Source organism: Camelus dromedarius, chromosome 5 (assembly GCF_036321535.1).
Source record: "Camelus dromedarius isolate mCamDro1 chromosome 5, mCamDro1.pat, whole genome shotgun sequence".
In the NCBI taxonomy this organism is placed as follows: domain Eukaryota; kingdom Metazoa; phylum Chordata; class Mammalia; order Artiodactyla; family Camelidae; genus Camelus; species Camelus dromedarius.
In genome coordinates, this window is record NC_087440.1 from 28,298,073 (window position 1) to 28,316,188 (window position 18,116).

General features: G+C 47.1%; 1 protein-coding gene across 1 annotated transcript in view; it reads left to right on the forward strand.

Moving 5' to 3' along the window:
• RYR3 (ryanodine receptor 3) overlaps positions 1–18,116 on the forward strand; it is a 499,145-nt gene that overhangs the window by 324,039 nt on the left and 156,990 nt on the right. The window contains exons 33-38 of the mRNA XM_031453356.2: positions 5,056–5,142; positions 6,541–6,767; positions 8,147–8,954; positions 11,244–11,444; positions 16,158–16,260; positions 17,073–17,210. Of these exons, the coding sequence (XP_031309216.1) occupies positions 5,056–5,142; positions 6,541–6,767; positions 8,147–8,954; positions 11,244–11,444; positions 16,158–16,260; positions 17,073–17,210 (1,564 nt within the window). The remainder of the gene's footprint in view (positions 1–5,055; positions 5,143–6,540; positions 6,768–8,146; positions 8,955–11,243; positions 11,445–16,157; positions 16,261–17,072; positions 17,211–18,116) is intronic.

Below are 18,116 nucleotides of genomic sequence, written 5' to 3' on the forward strand. Positions count from 1 at the left end.
ACCGTCTCCGAAGGTTCTGCTCAGCCGTGACAGTTTTAAAGGGAGAAGGGGAAGTAATCACAGTTGATCATTGAGATGAGGGGTCAGTCATTACCATCCCCCACTGTGTGCGGGTTTGTGGGCTTCTCATGATCTCTCCAGATGCTGTATTGTTCACAGTTTGTCCGCGAGAGTACTGAAGGGGAGCTAGGGAAGAGATCTGGTCATCTGTTCGTTATTCTCCATTCCCACTTCTGTGATCTATGGAGAAAACCAATAGATTAGGCACTCCGTTGTGTGATCAGAAGATTTGAAAAGTAGGGGGAGGGGGCAGTGCCTGGTTTAAAAGTTAGTTACAATGTTGCTAAAGGGACAAGGCAAACGGGGTTTCCTGGGGAGGGCAGTTTCCTGCAAAGAGCCACCCCCCAAGCCCTGTCCAGCCCCTCCTGCAGTGGGTAGCCCTCTGCACCTTCCCCTCCTCCCCTGGGAAGAAGTGGCGTCATCAGCTGGGACCCAACCAGCCACTCCCAGAAAGGAGCCTTTGCAAAACCAAGCTTTGAAGCAGAAAGTAAGGCAGTAATTTTTCCAGTACTTTCCCAGGAGTCCACCTCCCCTCCCCTGCCCCAGTCCCCTGAGGGGGTGCTTATAGACATTACTGCTGTCCTTCAGAATCCATTAGCTTTTTCCCATTAACTTTTGAAATGAGTTTGACTAAGGGGTCCTCCCTGAGCTGCAGAGGGCTCCAAAAAAAAAAAAAAACCACTTTTAAGGTACCTAAATAAGTAAGTAAATAAACAACCTATGGTGTTTGCAGCAGCAGTGATTCACCCACTTCAGGAAAGAGCCCATGATGGTGAGAGTGAGATGGCACAACAAAGACCAGGATACCGTGCCATTTGTACCCCGTCTTTCACAGCGGTTCCTGGATGGTGCCGGGCTGGTCATTTGTCTTCTCTGAGCTGCACGTTAGCCCTGGCCTCGCTCCCCGCAAGATGCCTGCCGTGCCTCCATGCACGTAAATCCTGATGGCTCTGCTCAGTGGTTCCAATCCCTTCCCACCCCAAGGTGGGAACGGATGTCCGGACTCTGCGCAGGGACCCTGGGGAGGCTCCCCTGCAGCCACCCACTGCTCATTCCCCACGAGACAGTAACGTGTCCAGCTGTGCGTCTGGTCTCCTGGCAGTGGGATGATTGTTATTCTGCGGCTGTAGCCATTTTCATTTTTCAGTTATCTCGGGAGGAGCAGGGCAGCAATATTTATACACTGGCTTTCTATTTGGAAAGGACCAGTAACCAAAATAATGAGAGAAGGATTCTCTCAGACAATGTTTCCAAGCCTCCCCATTAAATACTGCTACGCAATTGGAAAAGCTTTTTCTGTCTCACTTAATGTAATCATGGGAGAAATGAGAGAGGAAATGTATGTTCAAGAGATACTCCTCAGTGCCTGCCCCTCCCACCCACCCTCCGTCCACATGGCTCTGAGAACAGAACCAGCTAGAAGATTCAGTATTTCCAAGAGGGGCTGCTTTTCAATTCAGGCTAGTTCCTATGCCCCGACCTTCACATGTGACTAGACAGAGAATGTCTATTATTGCAAAGACAAAATAGATCAGCCAGTGATAAAAGTTACCTTAAACACAAAGGGAAGAAAGGCCATGCATTTCATGGCAGCCTCCAATCTGGGCTCGCCGCTTACTCCATTAGAATGCACACTCCCCATCTAGAATGTGAGCTCCTTGAGGGCAGAGACCGTCTCCCCTCTCTCTTGTTCGCTGCTGCCTCCCCTGTGCACGAAACAGCACCTAGCACCTCGTACTCCTAAGTATTTGTTGTCAAACTGACCAAGTCAGCTGGGAAGCCACTGTATTCATTTTTTAGTTGCTGCCTGACAAGTTACCATGAAATTAGCAGCCAAAAGCAGCATCCGTGTGTCACTTCACAGTTTCTCTAGATGTGGCCAGGTTCTCTGTCCAGGTTCTCACAAGGCCAAAATCAAGGTGTCGACTGGGCTGAGCTGGCTCTGTTGGGAGGCTCTGGGAGGAATCCCCTCCAAGCTCACTCACACTGTCGGCAGGACCCAGCTGGCGTTGTGGGCTGCGGCTCTGGGCGCCCCGTTTTCTCGCTGCCTGGCTCCGGGGAATGCCCACATTCCTTCTCATGAGGCCCCTTCCACCCTCAAAGCCCACAAGGGCACGTCCGGTTCTTCTCGTGCTTTGACCCTCTCTGACTTGCCCTTCTGCCCCCGGCAGGAGGAAACTCCTGCGTTTTAAGGGCTCATGCAGTTGGATTAGGCCACAAGCGTGTTCTGTCGGAAGGTCAGCTGGTAAGTAGCCTTCCTGACATCTGCAGAATGCCTCTTGCCCTGTGACGTACACGGTCCCAGGACCAAGCCCAGGGTCAGGAGGGCAGTCTAGGATTCCGCTTACCACACCACCCGTTCTGTTTCTCTCCTGCGTACGCCCATCAGGAGCTCACACTTGTGTTTTCTTGTTATTTTGGTGACTGAAGAGAAATTTCCATTGTTTACCATGGTGGAAGTGTACTCTGCACGGTAGAAATAAACCTGTCCCAGGGTGTCCATCCTAAATGCTTTCAAAGACCTCCTCTCTGCAGGGAGGCTTGAGGAGGGCCCTGGCGTTTGACTGGGTAGCTTGTGAAGTTTGCAGGGACCAGTCCTGAGGAATCTAAAAACACGCCACCCTCTTCAGCTGATTTGGCTCAGCGTCGGAAGCCTCCGGCTGAATGCAGTTCTCTCTCCCTGTGAGCGCAGACTCGAGGGCTTCTTGCTGGTCCAAGTGAAGTTTTCTCAGCCTCCAGACCTCTGCTGGCCTCGGGTTGCAGTGGCACGAGGTTCACACATTGTTCTAGATGTCCCATGTTGGGCCTTTGAGAAATCAAGGGCCAGCCCAGGGACGACTCTTGCCTTATGGCCGAAGTTACACAAATCAGAATTTCCCTTTGTGTCTCTCACCATGGCATACCCAGAGCCTGGCACAAAGCAGGTGCATGACAGGCAGTGAATAATTGTTGAATGTCCTCAGCAAAGTTTATTTCAGACACAGCCGGGCAGTTCTAGCAGTCCGTCCCTACATGTTATGTTGGTCTTCGGGGTAGCATCCTTTCATATCATCCGTGGGTACCTGACGTACCTGGTGTAAAGCAAATGTTCACGTGGGACGCGTGTGTGCACTGCAGTGTGCTGGAATGACATCTGCCGACCACAAGTCCGGGGCTTAACCAATCTGCCCTCTTCACCGTGAGCAGATGACAGCACTGGACAACACAGTCTTTTAAGGCACTTCCAGCCATTACAAGGTGCGTTTATAAACCTTATGTTTAGATGCACTGGGGAAGTTCATTGTTTAAAAGCAGCCTGTAACACATATCCTAACCAAAAGGAAAATCACTGTATTCCTTTTCTGTTGCCTCGTAACAAATCACCACAAACTCAGTGACTGAAAACGTCATACGTTTACTGTCCCACGGTGTCCAAGGGCCAGAAGTCAGGGCCCAGCTTAGCTCAGTCCCCTGCTCAGGATTTCATAAGGCTATAGTCAAGGTGTCAGCCAGGCTGCATTCTGTTCTGAAGTGCAGGGTCCCTTCCCACGTGGAGCTCCTGTGGTTATCAGCAGAATCCAGTTTCTTGCAGTTGTAGAACTGGGGCTCCATTTCTTGTTGGCTGCAGCCGGGGGCCGACCACTCTCAGCCCCATGAGACCCTGGACCCCTTGTCACGTGGCTCTCGCCCAACACAGCAGTTTCTGTTTCCGGGGTCAGCTGGAGAAGCTTCCTCTCCAGTCTGCTGTGAAGGAGTCTTACATGATGTAACCTAACCAAGGGAGTGACAGTTCTTTCACTTTTGCCTTATTCTGTTTTCTAGAAACAAGTCAGTTTCTAGGAGAGGGGATTGTACATGAGGTCACTCACTGGGGGACGCTTGGGCTGTATGTTCACAGTGCCCAGCATCCCCGAATCTGACGCGTTGGGAGAGTCGTGAGAATGTCCTAATGTCTAAATTTGCTTAAAGGCAAAGGGCTTCAGTTGGTGGAATCAGAGTCCATTTCTTCTTCTATGGTCCTCCAAGTCTGATCAAAGCCCTCCATCAAAGTGAGCAAGTAACAGGTAGAGCTCCTGGTGTCACAAATACACAGATCCACGTGCCTCATCTAAATGGCAGCTGAAAGACAGCTGGTGAATTCAGCACCATTTAATGTAAGAACTAGAATCACGAAGAGGGAGGAAAGGGTGAAGAGAAGTCCAGGGGAACCAGGTGAGGAGAGGTTTTGCAGGAGACAGGCGCTGCGGGCAGCCTCCTCAGGTTACCCTGGGGAAGTACCCCATGGTCCCTGCCTGTAAAGTGGGCTCTCGAGTGGGAGCACTTCTCCCTTCAAGGGACATTTGGCAACCTCTGGAGACGTTTTGGGTTGTCACGATTGTGGTGGGGGTGGGGAGTACGATGGACGTCTTAGTACGCAGAGGCCAGCGATGCTAATTGTCCCCAGTGCACAAGACAGCCCCCCCACACTTACCTGGCCCCAACACCAGCTGTATCAAGGCTGAGAAGCCCTGCTGTCAGTCCCCGGGCTCGCCTGACCAATGTCCATGTGCCTTCAGAAATAGTAGTGAAGTCACTGCACTGCCTTCAGTTGTCACCTTCCATGGGTAGGAGTGATGACGGAGCTGCCTGTGGCCAGGGGTCTCCATGCTGTGTGAAGAGCCAGCATCTCACGTTCTTCTGTGACCAGAGCAGGCATTGCCTGTGCTGGCAAGTTGGCAGCTCCCACCAGAGGAGGCTGCTGGCTTCAGTTACCTGAGAGAGAAAATGAAATGACACAAGATGGTTCAGTCCCGGGTGGAGAGAGAGGAAGAGGAGTGTTTAAGGTAGTGAGCAGTGATGGCATCTACCAGCAGGCACCAGGTCCCTGGGAATTTCTGAGCAGTGGACAGTGACCAGCCGGTTAACTGTCCTCTTTCAGCTCGAGTTAGAGTGAGGGCATTGATTAAAACACCCCTGATTTCACCTCCTATGACTTTATAATGCTGAGCAAACCTCTCCATTTGTTTTGGTTTCCAGGTGGAGCCCAATACCAAAGTGTTTCCAGCGGTCTTCCTGCAACCTACAAGCACCTCTTTGTTTCAGTTTGAACTTGGGAACCTGAAGGTATTTATCTGTCCCCTCGTCTAATGGCTATGACGTGAGAAGGTGCCCTAACCACTTGCAGGGAAAAGCTCAGGCCCGAGAACACAGGGAATCTGTCACTTCTTGCTTCTCGTATGCCCCCGGGACCCCTCCACTTGCCCGTGAAACTCACACGACAGGACGTAGGTTCCCGCTTTCCCCTGCTCCCACTTCTCCCGGTGCTGAGGGAAAGAATGCTCGTGTAAACCCGTTATGCAAGGTCTTAACTAATGCTGGCAAAGCCCTCGTTGGTCCCTGTGTTACCGAGCCCAAACTCGTTCTGCTCGCTACACAGCAGGCCAGTAAATTGGGAGACGAGGTGTTGGGACAAGTAACGACTTTATTCAGAAAGACAGCAGGCCAAGAAGATGGCAGACTAACGTCCTAGCGAACCACCTTCCCCAAGTTAGAATTCAGGCTCCTTTTTTCTTTTTTAACCACATATAAATCTTTAATCTCACAAAACTACAGATGTACAACACGTATTTTATATGTAATAAAAATATAAAACTATGTAGTGGAAAAAAGCTCACTAAATGCCTGATAATGGCTGGCTTTGGGAAGAGGGGGGATGTCAGGGAAATGAGGGATGATGGATGGTAGGAGAACTCAACTTTCATTGCAGTATTTCATTTGGTTTATTAGTGAAAGGTTTGAGCAGTGGGTACAGCTGCCTGTTTATTATATTTTAATATTTGAAAATTTAGAAGAACGGAGTTCTGTTAAAAGTGAAAGACAACTATAGAGAGAGAAAGAGGTTTGTTGACCAACAATTCTAACCAAATAATAGGTCTGTTTTTTCCTGGCCATGAACACCACACTAGTGTGTACCTCATACATTATGAAAGTCCTAGCCTTCAAGTTTTTTTTTTTTTTAATCTTTTTACTCAGTTTTCAAGAATTCAGGCTCCTTTTATACTAAGGGGGGAGTGGTGGTTGGTTGTTGCCAACTTCTTGGTGTCTGATTCCTTTGTTCTTGCAGCTGTCCCTGTGGGTCAGGTCGTGGTGTCCCTGTAAACTTCCAACAAAACAAATGCTATCTTCTGTTCTGCAACTTTTTATCTTTATATGAATGGAAAAGTGTTAATGCTCTTAAAAGTCAGCGCCTTGCGAACAGGCCCTCCTGTATATTTCAGGCTGTAGGCAACACTCTTTTACAAAAGGCGCAGAACCAGCAAGAAACAGAGCACAGGGTTAAAGCCAAAGGAAGATCTAAGAAGGAGTCAGATTTGTTCTTTTGTATCACGCCTAGATACATTGTCTCTCTTTGACATGTACCAATCCTGTTGGTCGCGACAGTCCAGGTGCATTATCCAGCCACTGAGGAGCTCTGTGTTGCCCGTGTGTCCTCCTCTCTCATGCCTCTCTGCCTTGCCCCAGAACGCGATGCCCCTGTCTGCGGCCATATTTAAGAGTGAAGAGAAGAACCCAGTCCCACAGTGCCCGCCCCGGCTGGACGTCCAAACCATCCAGCCCGTGCTCTGGAGCCGCATGCCCAACAGCTTCCTGAAGGTGGAGACGGAGCGGGTGAGCGAGCGCCACGGCTGGGTGGTGCAGTGCCTGGAGCCCCTGCAGATGATGGCGCTCCACATCCCGGAGGAGAACAGGTAGTGGAGGGGCCCGTGGACGTGGGGAGGTGGGGCCCGGCCAGCCGGAAGGCAGGGAGGAGCATCCTCGTTGACCAAGGGCCCGAGATGACGGCTCATTTCACCCAGGGCTCGGTTTCTCTTCTTCCCTTTCCCTACTTTCGCTATTCGCTCAGAAACAGCGGGGTGTTCACAATGACGTGCCTGCCACGGGGCCTTTCCTGTAGCTCCAAGTGCCTGCACTCAGGAACGTTTCCATGCCTTTCGTCAAAAACCGTAGTGAGACCCAGCAATATGTGTTATTGATGGCGAGAAGGGGAAGAATGAGGCGTGCCTAGCTTGCTTGGAGAACCACAAATCAGGCTTCTGGTCCCACCTTGTTAGGAAGCCCTCTTGGATGCCACCATTCAGTTCCAGCACGATCACATTCTGGCTGTGTGGCCTTGAGTGAATTAGTCGTGCACTCCAGGCCTCAGTCTCCTCCTCAGTACCATGAGATAAGTGCCACCCAGAGCACTGCTGGGAGGAGGGGAAAAAAAGAAATCATGTTGATAAAATCTAGTTCAGCTTCTGTACCTAGTAAGAATTACATAAGTTTTGTTTTATGGATGTTGTTACCCCTTGGACTAAAAATTTAACATTCTAGAGGATGGAGGCATTTGTCACCCACGTAGCTCCCGTTTAGGTATTCCGCTGGATCCTCTGCAGCTGCCGGAGGAGGAAGTGAGCCACAGTGAGGAGTAAGACAAAGTGGAAAACCTAAGCAAAGATGTGAGGCCACGCCCTGGGCCCCTGCAAACAAGGGAGTAATACACAGGCAGATAGATCTGTAAAGTCAGGATGGATAAAGGGATGCCAGCCCATCTCAGATTGGGAAGCGTCCCCTCTCTGGACAGGAGTGCAGGGGTGTGTGTGTTTCCAGGAGAGGAAAAGCCCCGTAGCTGATGGCAGAGTGGAGATGATGCGGACGCTGCAGAGGGAAGACTGGGGGAGGGCTTCTGCTGTGTCTTCTGAGGCGCGCTTACCTCAGGAAACGAGGATCCCCTGAGTCTAGAAAGAAGAGGACCAAGTCATCTCTGTCACGTCCCCGAATGTTTTCAGTTTTAAGATTTGTTTTTTTCCCCTAATAATAAGGACTTTCGTTTTTGATAAGCTTGTGTCTTTCAAGTCTTACAGACTTTTGAGACCCTTGTAGTTAGAAGTGGTGGATGATCAGGAGCTGAGATACGGACGAGAACTGGGAGAGGAATGATAACCTGTCAGGGAAGGTGGGACAGAGACTCCTCCAGGCTCCCAGCCCCTCCGCCTTCACTGGGTCAGGTGCAATCCCTGGGGATTCAGAGAGCACGCACTCTGCTGAATTCCGGCCCGTTTTTCTCCCTGGCTTGTCCCGCCCTCAGGTGTGTGGACATCCTGGAGCTATGTGAGCAGGAGGACCTGATGCAGTTCCACTACCACACGCTGAGACTCTACAGCGCCGTGTGTGCCCTGGGAAACAGCCGGGTGGCCTACGCCCTGTGCAGCCACGTGGACCTCTCCCAGCTCTTCTACGCCATTGACAACAAGTACCTCCCCGGCCTCCTGCGCTCTGGCTTCTATGACCTGCTCATCAGCATCCACCTGGCCAGCGCGAAGGAGAGGAAGCTGATGATGAAGAATGAGTACATCATCCCCATCACCGGCACCACCCGGAAAATCCGCCTGTACCCCGACGCGTCCAAGAGGCATGGGCTCCCTGGGGTGGGCCCAAGAACGTGCCTCAAGCCAGGGTTCAGGTTCTCCACCCCTTGTTTCGTCGTGACCAGCGAGGAGCACCAGAAGCAGAGCCCTGAGATCCCCTTGGAGCTCCTCAAGACGAAGGCGCTGAGCATGCTGACGGAGGCCGTGCAGTGCAGCGGGGCTCACATCCGGGACCCCGTCGGCGGGTCTGTGGAGTTCCAGTTTGTGCCCGTGCTGAAACTCATTGGAACTCTGTTGGTCATGGGGGTATTTGACGATGAAGACGTTCGGCAGATCCTCCTCCTCATCGACCCCTCTGTGTTTGGGGAACACAGTGCAGAGATGGAGGAGGGGGCAGAGAAGGAGGAGGTGACCCAGGTGGAGGAGAAGGCTGTGGAGGCTGGGGAAAAGGCCAGCAAGGAGGCCGGCAAGGAGGCTCCCGTCAAAGGCTTGCTGCAGACCCGGTTACCGGAGTCTGTCAAGCTGCAGGTAACTTCCTGGCCTTGGGAAGAGCTGGGGAGGGAGACAGCGCAGCCTGGCAGTGAGGCTGGGACTGTGGACACTGGCCTAAATGTGGAGTGCTCAGGGAGAAGGGCCCACTGGGCCTGCTTGTTACTGAGCTGGAAGCTACTCCCTAAGTCTCCCCAAAGCACAACAAAAATACCAGCCTTCATCAATAAGGCACGTGCTCTAGAATTGTTTTTCTAGTACCAGTGATGGATTTGCCCTGATCTTACCTCTTATCTTTTGGGACTAAAGGGCTCATTTATGAGATCTTGTCTGGAGACAGGGAGGAGCCTCTGGCTGTGGAGGAAAGCAAAGGAATTAGCATTGTAGGATAACCACACTCATGCCCCACTCTCACTTGTGGCCATGCTCTGATCACCAGACTCGCGTGGACCTGCCACACTGGCACTCAGAGAAGCTGCCATCTGAGCTAGGAGCTCTGCTCACTTAGAGCTGCCCCCTTGGCATCACCTGGGGAAACCCAGTGTTTCCTAAAACATAGTCTTCCCTGATGTAAGCTCACATTGATGATGCACTGAAAATGATGCTAGCTTTTGTCTTCGCAGCACTGTGAAAAGAGAAATGAAAATAAATAGAGAGAAAAAAAAAGAAAAGAAACAGGAGTCTGTCTCAGCAGAGTGAGCCTGGTTCGGGCACCCCTGGATTTCAACCCCTGCTCCTTGGCCGCTTACCAGCTCAATAAGTTTGCTGAGTCAGTCAGCCCACCAGTCTTAGCTTTATGATCTGTAAAATGTGGGTGACGATATAATAAGGCATAACATTAAAATGTATTTTTATAAAATATAATACGAAATACATGTTATCATTAAACATTATAACAGAGTAATCTGCAGTTGAAGCTGTCTTATTCAGTGTGATGGGATTGGTAAGTGGTCAGGTCATCAAATATTGAGTATAGAGAAGCATAGTAAGTTTTACATATATACCTTAGGTGTTTTATTAAAATATAGAAATGTGCTACTCTGATGGAGGACCAAGACCTTTTCTTCAGTGTGAGCCCCTGATTGGCACATGGAGTCCTCTCTTTTCCAAGTTTCCAAGTGCAGATAAGATCAGTTATAACAACCCTAAAGAACTGATCACAGAAAAACAGAGCCGATAAACAAAAACAGTGAAAGGTGGGGAGGGAAACGAAAGCCTCAATTTCCCATCGTCCAGCACCGGAGGATGCTGTCCAAGGGTGACGCCTGTCACACACCACCCACAATTGCCAGTTTGGGGTCTTTAAAGCAGGCTGCAAATTCAGAGGTAATTGGAAGGCAGCCTGAGTGCAGAATGCATCTAGATTTTTATGTCTCCCAATTTTTTTAATTTGTCTAACTCACATGCAATTTTAGGCTTCAAAAAAAACAAACTTGGCTTTCACAGATGTTCCCTAGTCATTCAACTTGGTTTTCCTGTTTCATTGACTCATGTGACTTCTAATTAAATGTCATCATTATAATCACAAGTATGATGGGCATGAGCTCCAGGTTCCAGTTTACCTGGCGGGAGCAGAGGTGTGCAGATGTGCCAGAGACTGTCCTGCTAGGTGAGAGCACCCCACTACCAGGGGCCTCGTCTGTGCCTGGACACAACAGACAGTGTCCTGTAGTCACATGTGAGGGGTTGAGTGGAGGTGGTTTAACAGAACTTCTGCCTTAGCAAAAACACAAGGAGCACACATAGAGTATGGCAAGTGCTTGGCACAGGGTCTGGCAAATAGTGCTCAGCGAGGCATGGCTATTGTTTTCCTTGTTAGTACAAATTCTAACAGTGATAAGATCAGTTATAACAACCCTAAAGAACTGATCACAGAAAAACAGAGCTGATAAACAAAAACAGTGAAAGGTGGGGTGGGAAACGAAAGCCTTGATTTCCCATCGTCCAGCATCGGAGGATGTCAGGAAGGACTCACAGGTGCTGCTGCGGGGTGGTTTCTGTGCTGAGCTGAGAGCGCTGGGAGAACCATCTCCTTCAGATGCTGTTCTTCCTTTCCATAGGCAGACATGTCTTTAATGAGCTCATTTTCCTGTTGTCTCCTGGCCTCAGCGGTGAAGAGCTGGTCCCTGGGGTCAAGTACTAATCCAGAGTCATCCAATAATGGCCAACTTGAATTTAAGTAATAGCTCTATGGTTACTGTGTGACACTGAGCCTGTTCCTTAAATCGCCCAGGTCTCAGTGTTACTGTCTGTAAAGTGGGGATGATGGCTGCTTCACCGCTGTACACAGAGTATTGTTATATTCACGTGTGCACGCTGTTGTTGCAGATGTGTGAGCTCCTCAGCTATCTCTGTGACTGTGAGCTGCAGCACCGAGTGGAGGCCATTGTGGCATTTGGCGACATTTATGTCTCTAAGCTCCAGGCAAATCAGAAGTTCCGCTACAATGAGCTCATGCAAGCCCTGAACATGTCTGCAGCCCTGACCGCCCGGAAGACGAGGGAGTTCCGCTCACCCCCGCAGGAGCAGGTGAGAACCCCTTCCTGAATCTCCGTCCTGTTCCTATGGAAGAATTTGAACCCTACGAAGCAGGGTGCACAAAGCCTTTATGTGCCGGGGGTTGGGGATGGTGATGGGAAGAGTAGGGGGGAGGCACGAGAACCGGGGGAGATTGAGAGACCCCTTCTGGCACCAGTGGACAGGCTAGTCCTGTGCTGAGACAACTGAGGAGCACCTGCCAGTGGTCTTGGGTGGGAAAATAACCCTCTGAAACCGCACGTAGGGCAGGACTTCCTCCCTGCCCTCCCTCGCTCGTGCCCCATCAGTGAGTCAAAGCCCAGATCGCTGTCAGGATCCAGCTTCCACCCCTTAGAAGACTTTCTGTCAAGTCCTTCCCGAAGTCACTACTCTCCATCAGAAATCAACAGAATATGGTCACCATTTCCCGACTTAGAGAGTATATGCACAGTCTTTCTCCTCCAAGGGCCCAAACCCCCTCACCCAGTGACCAGGACCCCCTCGAAGCCCTGTCCAGCCCCAGGAAACCTCTTGGGCAATGTGTCGTCTTCATTTCTTGTGGTACCCCACCTTGTAGTCCGCCTTGCCTGGGGGGAAGGAAGGCTGCTTTGAAAAGAATGAAAAGCCTGGGGAGAAACTTGAGATGAGAGAGGGACAGCTTGTACACTGTTTCCATTTGTCCCCGTGGCTCAGCTGCCCATGTATATCCTGCAGGCTGCTTGGCACTGCTCCCTCAGGGTTCAAAAGATAGATTTTTCTGTGGAGAAACTCATTTTCTGTCTCTAAAACCACATCTTTGGATCGTATATATATTTAATAAGCAGCCTGTCCATAAATTGTCGGTATAATTGTCAATGCCGCAACCACAGTCTGGTCCTGTTGCTTTCCTCACCTAGTTTATAGGATACAGGTAGACTGGCTTCAAAATGAACCACGGATCTTGGCTTTTTGAGATTGACTTGAATGCTCCAGCCTTGATAAACAGCAGACAGAGCTTATCTCTGCTGGAGGCAAAATGAGGAGGCTCTGTGGATGGACCGGAGCAGATACTCTGTGCTGTGCTGAGGAAAATGCAGGGAGTGTGAATTATTCTTGAAGACTTTACAAGTGTTGTCAGGCTGCTTTTCGACTGGCAACAGGTGTGAACATTCCCTGTTTCACTGGGCAAATGCTGACTCATAATTGTGAAAAATGGGAAAGCAGATGTGGTGATTAGAATGACTTCAGACCACAGCTCTGGTTCTGGGTCCCACATCCCTCAGTGTGTCGTCTGGGGCACATTCCCTCTCTCTGTCTCAATTCCTTCAGGCCTAGAAGTGTGGGTGATGTTTGTGAGAATCCCCAGAGATAATTCATCTAGCTCGCTTAGCGGGAAACCTGTCATGGAGTAAACATTACAGAAGCTGTCATTAGTTTCAGTGTCCGAGGTATCTGCCTTTGCCTTGTGCCATGCTGTGTCACCTTCGTCGGTGAGCCAGTAGATGCCTGTTTTCGGGCATCTCCTTAACCCAGCCTGGACTGGGGTGTCCGTCTAACCCTGGCCTCCTAGACACAAAACTCATGGTCCTGGCTCCACCCTTCCTTTCCCCTCCTCTCTGCCTCCTTGTCTTCTCTTCCGCCATCCTCAGCACCTACCATCACTTCCTCCTTCAGCCTTCTCAACAGTCCTCTGTGAACAGTCATTTCAGACCCACTTCAGAAGTCTCTGTCTCAAGAAGTCCTTCCCTAATGAGCTACACCAGGGATTCTTGAGCAGACATCAGAATCCCTGAAAGGTTCCATAAAACACAGATTGCTGGTCCCCCCTCTAGGGTTTCTAATTCAGTAGGTCCAGGGTAAGTCCTAAGAACTGGCATGTTTAGCAAGTTGCCAGGTGATGCTCATGCTGCTGGTCTAGAAATGGACACTGTTACCAAACTCGGCTGTCCCATCTGCCACCCCCCACCCCCCGCCCAGAGCACTCATTCCTGGAAGGAACCTCCCCATAGATATGGAGGGTTTCCTTTAATTTCAAGGCATAGCAATGCAGCATCACTTGGAAAATAGGATGCATAGGAATTAGAATTTTAAAACACCGATACAATTACCTCATTCTTCTGTAAACTTTGAGGATAAAATAGAGGTTTCAGCCCTATCTCCATACAGTATTCAGAGAGATGGAAAAAAAAATACTTGGAGGATGTAATTAAACACAAAAGCAGGTAGAACAAAGATGAGTCCAATGGCTGTTGGCACATTAGCCGAGCATGGTCAGCAAGCCTTTCATTTTGAAAAGGACCTCATTAAAGGGTATGATGACCTGCGGCAGAAAATCCAGCCCACTCCCTTGGGGTGTTACTCCCTGAAGGCTGGTGAGGCACCTGCTCCCTGAGTGTTCCACCGCAGGAAATGTCTCTGAGTAAGAAATGAACTCTGCTGATTCTGGAACCAGATCTACAGATCTTATTTTTATTTAATAAACAACTCATCCGTGTATGTTGTTAATATAATACTATAATTTAACATTGTGGAACGACCACAAAAATTACTTTTTGAACTGGCTTTATGAATATTATTTTATTAAAAACAGTACCTCTACTACTTCCAAAAAAAAATTGATTTGCAGTAGGAGCTTTCAATAGGGATCTTCCTAACAGTATTAAATAAGGCTCATGACGTAATAAAAGAGATTGTAGATTTTTTTTAACCTAGAAATCCTAAACAGAAGGGGAGAATCCTCCTGTGCCTGGTGTTTGGGTTACCCTGCCTGAGGCAGCAACATGGACAAGATTACGTCTAGTCATTACTTCAGCGCCTCCAGATACTCACTAGCCTTGGGGTCATGGGTCTGTGGAAGGATTTAGACACCCGGGAATCTGAGTGGGAGATGAATGACAGCTTTATTTCTACCAACTTTTCATTAATCTCAGATAGCATTTCTTTCCTTTTTTGATGTAGGCAGCAAAGCCAGTACTTGACTTTGTCACCCACAGAAATTGCATATCTTTTCATATCGTATTACAGTGGTCATAATCCCTTGATGTCATTTACATTCATCATGAGTTCAAGATCACAGTGGATGTGAGAGCTGCCACTACAGCTTTTTGTTTAATGAGTTAATAAATAAGCATATATCACTATATCATGCATTTGTTTTTTATGATCTTGGTAACTAGATTTCAGTATAATTGTTTCTCTTCATAATCTTCTATATTTTATTTTAGATATTTAAAGTATGAATCTGAGGAAAAAATCTCTATGAGTTTCACCAGACTGTCACAGTGGTCTATGGCACAAAATCAGTTAAGAATCTCTGACACAAAAGTGTAAAGAAAAGATGATTGACTGATTGCTAAACATAAAACCTATGTGTCAAAAAAAAATTCTGTAAACAAAATTAAACATCACTAAAGCCTGGGACATGTATTTGGGGTATATACTACAAGGAGTTAATACTCTATATAGAGATGTACAAAGCACTCACCAATTAATTTTTAAAAAGATAATCACACAACAGAAAAAATGGAGGAAGAACATGGTTGGGAAGTTTATAGAATATGAGATAAAAACAGTCCTGTGTGGAAAAACTAAGTTCAGATTCACCAATTAAATGCAAATTAAAGCAACAGGGATATGACATTTTTTACCCATTAAATTGGAAAATGTTTGAAAATGGGTTAACTCTCATTACCGTAATGGAAATGGCAAAGTAATACACACTCTTGTATAAATTTGGTAATAATGCAAGTTGTTGTGAGCCTTCTGGAGAGCAATTTGGCAATTTGTATCAAAAGCCACTAAAATGAGCAAACCTTTTGATCCAGGTGTTTCGCTTCTCTGAGTTTATCCTTCAAAAATGATCAGAGATGTGAACAAAAATTATGTAAAAGGAAATTCCAACCAACTTTACTTATCAGGATAAAAAATTAAAACAACTTAAATATTTCATAGCAGATCATTCATTTTACATAAATTTTACATAAATTACTGTTCAATCATATGATGAGATGCAGTGCACCTGCTGAAGGTCAGGTTAAGAAAATTCTCAAGATAAATTAAGTCGAAAAATTGGATTTCAAAAAAGTTTATCACTCATATGTGGAATCAAAAAAAGACAGAAATGAAATTATTTACAAAATAGAAACAGACTCACAGACATAGAAAACAAACTTATGGTTACCGGGGGAAGAGGGAATAGGAAGGGATAAATTGGGAGTTCAAGATTTACAGATACTAACTACTGTATATAAATTAGGTATATGACAGGTTCATACTGTACAGCACAGAGAACTATATTCAATATCTGGTAGTAACCTATAATGGAAAAGAGTATGAAAAGGAACGTATGTGTGTATATGAATGACTGAACTGTTAGGCTGTACACCAGAAATTGACAAAGCATTGTAAACCGACTATAATTTAAAAAAAAAATTTATCTAGAGTATGATCTTAGTCTGCATACATAAAGATACTAACTCAGATATTAACAGTGGTTATCTTTGGAGAAATCTCAGTAAGTTTTCTTCTTTAGGTATTCTCCAAATTTTATGTCATTAACAAACTACATTTATAATCAGGAAAAAAAAGTGAAAGCTACTTTTAAAGGTTGGCCATCTTTACCAAAAAAAAAAATTTTTTGAGTTAAATAAAATTTGCAAAGAATGTTAGGTGTCTGATTAAGGTTGGATCTGTGTTCTTGGGACAGACCTTGAGAACCAACTAGCCGTTCTTCTTTGTCCCTCAAAGATCAACATGCTTCTTAACTTTCAACTCGGGGAGAACTGCCCGTGCCCAGAGGAGATCCGGGAGGAGCTCTATGACTTCCACGAGGACCTTCTCATTCACTGTGGTGAGCTTCTGAGAGAAAAGCTTTATCAAAGACAGGTCTGTTCACGATTCCTTTGTTAGAAGTTAGTAGGGAGTTGTGAAGTTAGTTCTCTATTTAAAATTACAATACAAATTGTCTAAGAAATGGTTCTTTCCAAACTATTTGGGTCAGAGGAGGGCAAGACATAAAAATCCTGGCATAATATATGATTGAAATGCCTTCTACCTAGAAGAGATTTTGCTCAGATCTAAGAGAGGGAACTGGGTCTCTGAAGAAGGAAAGAAAAGAACTGATCTTTATATAAACATTGGCCAGTTTACTTAAAGTTAAGTGGTTGGGACTTTGCTCTCAGCTGAGTCAAGATTCTGATCCCCTTTGCTCCTTAGCTTCTGCAGTGGTACGAGTATGGTCATGTCTGCCCTTCAGGATTCTAAGCCAGCTGTCCCTGCTCTGATACGAATCTGCTGGTTTTAAGTGGCTGTCAGCATTTGTGCTGCTGGTACATGGGTGGTTGGTGTGAGTAATACATGGATAAGAGGTGACCTTTTCATTTGAAGTAACTCACTCTTTCTTTCCAGATACTCTAGAGCCCATTTTGGGTATAGGTTAGGAAAAGTTAAGTCTTGAGATTGAAATTACTTGATGTTCTTATAATCAAGAAATCATCTTTTTTAAGAACTCAAAGATATCATGTAGATTAATATTTATGGGAGGCTGCCTATAGTGTCTTTAGAAAGTTCCAAAGGGTGGAAAGCAGTGTTTTTCTGGGCTTTGAATCACATGGTGGTTTCATGCACTGTTTGAGGTGGTCACTCTGTTCTGTGACTTCCTAGGGGTTCCCCTGGAGGAAGAGGAAGAAGAGGAGGAAGACGCCTCCTGGACAGGAAGATTCCGTGCCCTGGTGTATAAAATCAAAGGCCTTCCCAAGCTGGAGAAGGAGCAGCCAACGGAGGAAGAGGAGAGAAGCCCTAGTAAGTGACAGTGCCTTTCAGTCACAGTACTTGCCAGCCTGGGGCTCTTCTAAGACTAAATTAAGGTAATGGGTTTTCTAACCAATAGTGTGGGATAGAGAAGAGCTGCTGGGGTCCAAAGAAGCATCCGGGCATTCTGTTATAAGCGGTGGTACTTCTTGCTGCATATCTGGGGCTATGCTTGTCTCCTGACTTAGGGAACTTTCAGAGTCTTCCAAAAGGGATAGATGGCTAGGTGCATCTGCCCTTGTCTGTCCACTTTAAAATGCCTGAAAACAGATTTCTGTTCTTCTCTCTCGTATGTTTTCCTATTCTTCCTCTTCTAACCGTTGTTGTTTCTGTCACTTTTGTTTGCGGTTCCGCAGCATTGAAAACTGCCCCAGTGAGGAAACAATGTAATAATAAAAGGGAGAAGCAAAAGGAATAGGATGTGGAATTTCGGATGGGGTTATTTTCGGGTTTTGGCTATGATTTTCCTAACATACCATCCTAGCGAACTTGGACCTTCTATTTTTCAATATTCCCAAATGTCCAAATTCATTTCTCTGGTCTTTATAGTACAGATGATTCCTACCATTTCAACCCATGTCGAAACAAGATCATGATTAGTTCTGCAGGGCAGTCCGTAAACCATGAACTTTCAAGAGGAAGGTTGCATATCATAATCAGTCTACTCTATAGTACCAGATTCTGCAAATGTTTTACTTATCTAAAGAAGAAGGAATTTCCCAGGTTTAATATGGTTGCTTTTTGTCTTGTTCCCTGGTCCTATCCATCTTAGAACATGCTTTCAAGTTATAGACTGGAGCAGGAGACTGTCAAGATAAGATCGGTTTGTCTGAAAATACTACTTTGGGGTTCATACATCTTATTGCCCTTTATACTGACCTTCCATCTTTGTCAGAC